The sequence below is a fragment of the Mandrillus leucophaeus genome, unplaced genomic scaffold (assembly GCF_000951045.1).
Source record: "Mandrillus leucophaeus isolate KB7577 unplaced genomic scaffold, Mleu.le_1.0 Scaffold139, whole genome shotgun sequence".
In the NCBI taxonomy this organism is placed as follows: domain Eukaryota; kingdom Metazoa; phylum Chordata; class Mammalia; order Primates; family Cercopithecidae; genus Mandrillus; species Mandrillus leucophaeus.
The window spans coordinates 1825058-1826081 of NW_012101354.1; the positions used below are offsets into that span (position 1 = coordinate 1825058).

The 1024-nt window shown below is 48.2% G+C and overlaps 1 protein-coding gene across 1 annotated transcript in view; it reads left to right on the forward strand.

The window, feature by feature from the left end:
- Nucleotides 1-1024, forward strand: part of ARNT (aryl hydrocarbon receptor nuclear translocator) — a 68119-nt gene that overhangs the window by 56381 nt on the left and 10714 nt on the right. The window contains exon 20 of the mRNA XM_011973661.1: nt 636-878. Within this exon, the coding sequence (XP_011829051.1) occupies nt 636-878 (243 nt within the window). The remainder of the gene's footprint in view (nt 1-635; nt 879-1024) is intronic.

The window sequence follows — 1024 nt, forward strand, 5'->3', positions numbered from 1 at the left end:
GATCTCCTGACCTCATGATCCACCCGTCTCAGCCTCCCAAAGTGCTGGGATTACAGGCTTGAGCCACCGCGCCCGGCCAGTCTATTTAGAATTTGAAACCTACCAACTGGGCATGGTGACTCATGCCTGTAATACCAGCACTTTGGGAGGCTGAGGCAGGTGGATCACCTGAGGTTGGGAGTTCAAGACCAGCCTGACCAACATGGAGAAACCCTGTCTCTACCGGGCATTGTGGCACATGCCTGTAATCCCAGCTACTCGCGAGGCTGAGGCAGGATAATCACTTGAACCTGGGAGGTGGAGGTTGCATTGAGGCGGAGGTTGCATTGAGCTGAGATCGCGCCGTTGCACTCCAGCCTGGGCAACAAGAGTGAAACTCCGTCTCAAAAAAAAAAAAAAAAAATCTACCCACATGAAAAATACTTTAGCACATATAACAAAAATCATAACAAAAATCGTGTACATTTTTATACATTTAATAGTGTACACATTTAACCTAAATGAGTAAAAGACTCTATGGAAAGGCTGCCTGGAGAAGAATAATTAATTTAGGGCTGAGTTTTGAGATAGAAAAGGCATTGATTGGTGGAGAGAAGAACAGAGTTATCCTAGGTAAATTAATGGCTTACCTTTAGTTGTTTACTTGTGGCATTAGTACACAGTGGAATTGTGTAGATTGGCGTTGTTTATTCTTCCTTGCTGTATTTCTAGCTCCTGAGACTGGACAGACTGCAGGACAATTCCAGACACGGACAGCAGAGGGTGTGGGTGTCTGGCCACAGTGGCAGGGCCAGCAGCCTCATCATCGTTCGAGTTCTAGTGAGCAACATGTTCAACAGCCGTCAGCACAGCAACCTGGCCAGCCTGAGGTCTTCCAGGTAAGAGAGTAAAAAGACTTTTGAGCCGGGCGCGGTGGCTCAAGCCTGTAGTCCCAGCACTTTGGGAGGCCGAGACGGGCGGATCACGAGGTCAGGAGATCGAGAGCATCCTGGCTAACACGGTGAAACCCCGTCTCTACTAAAAA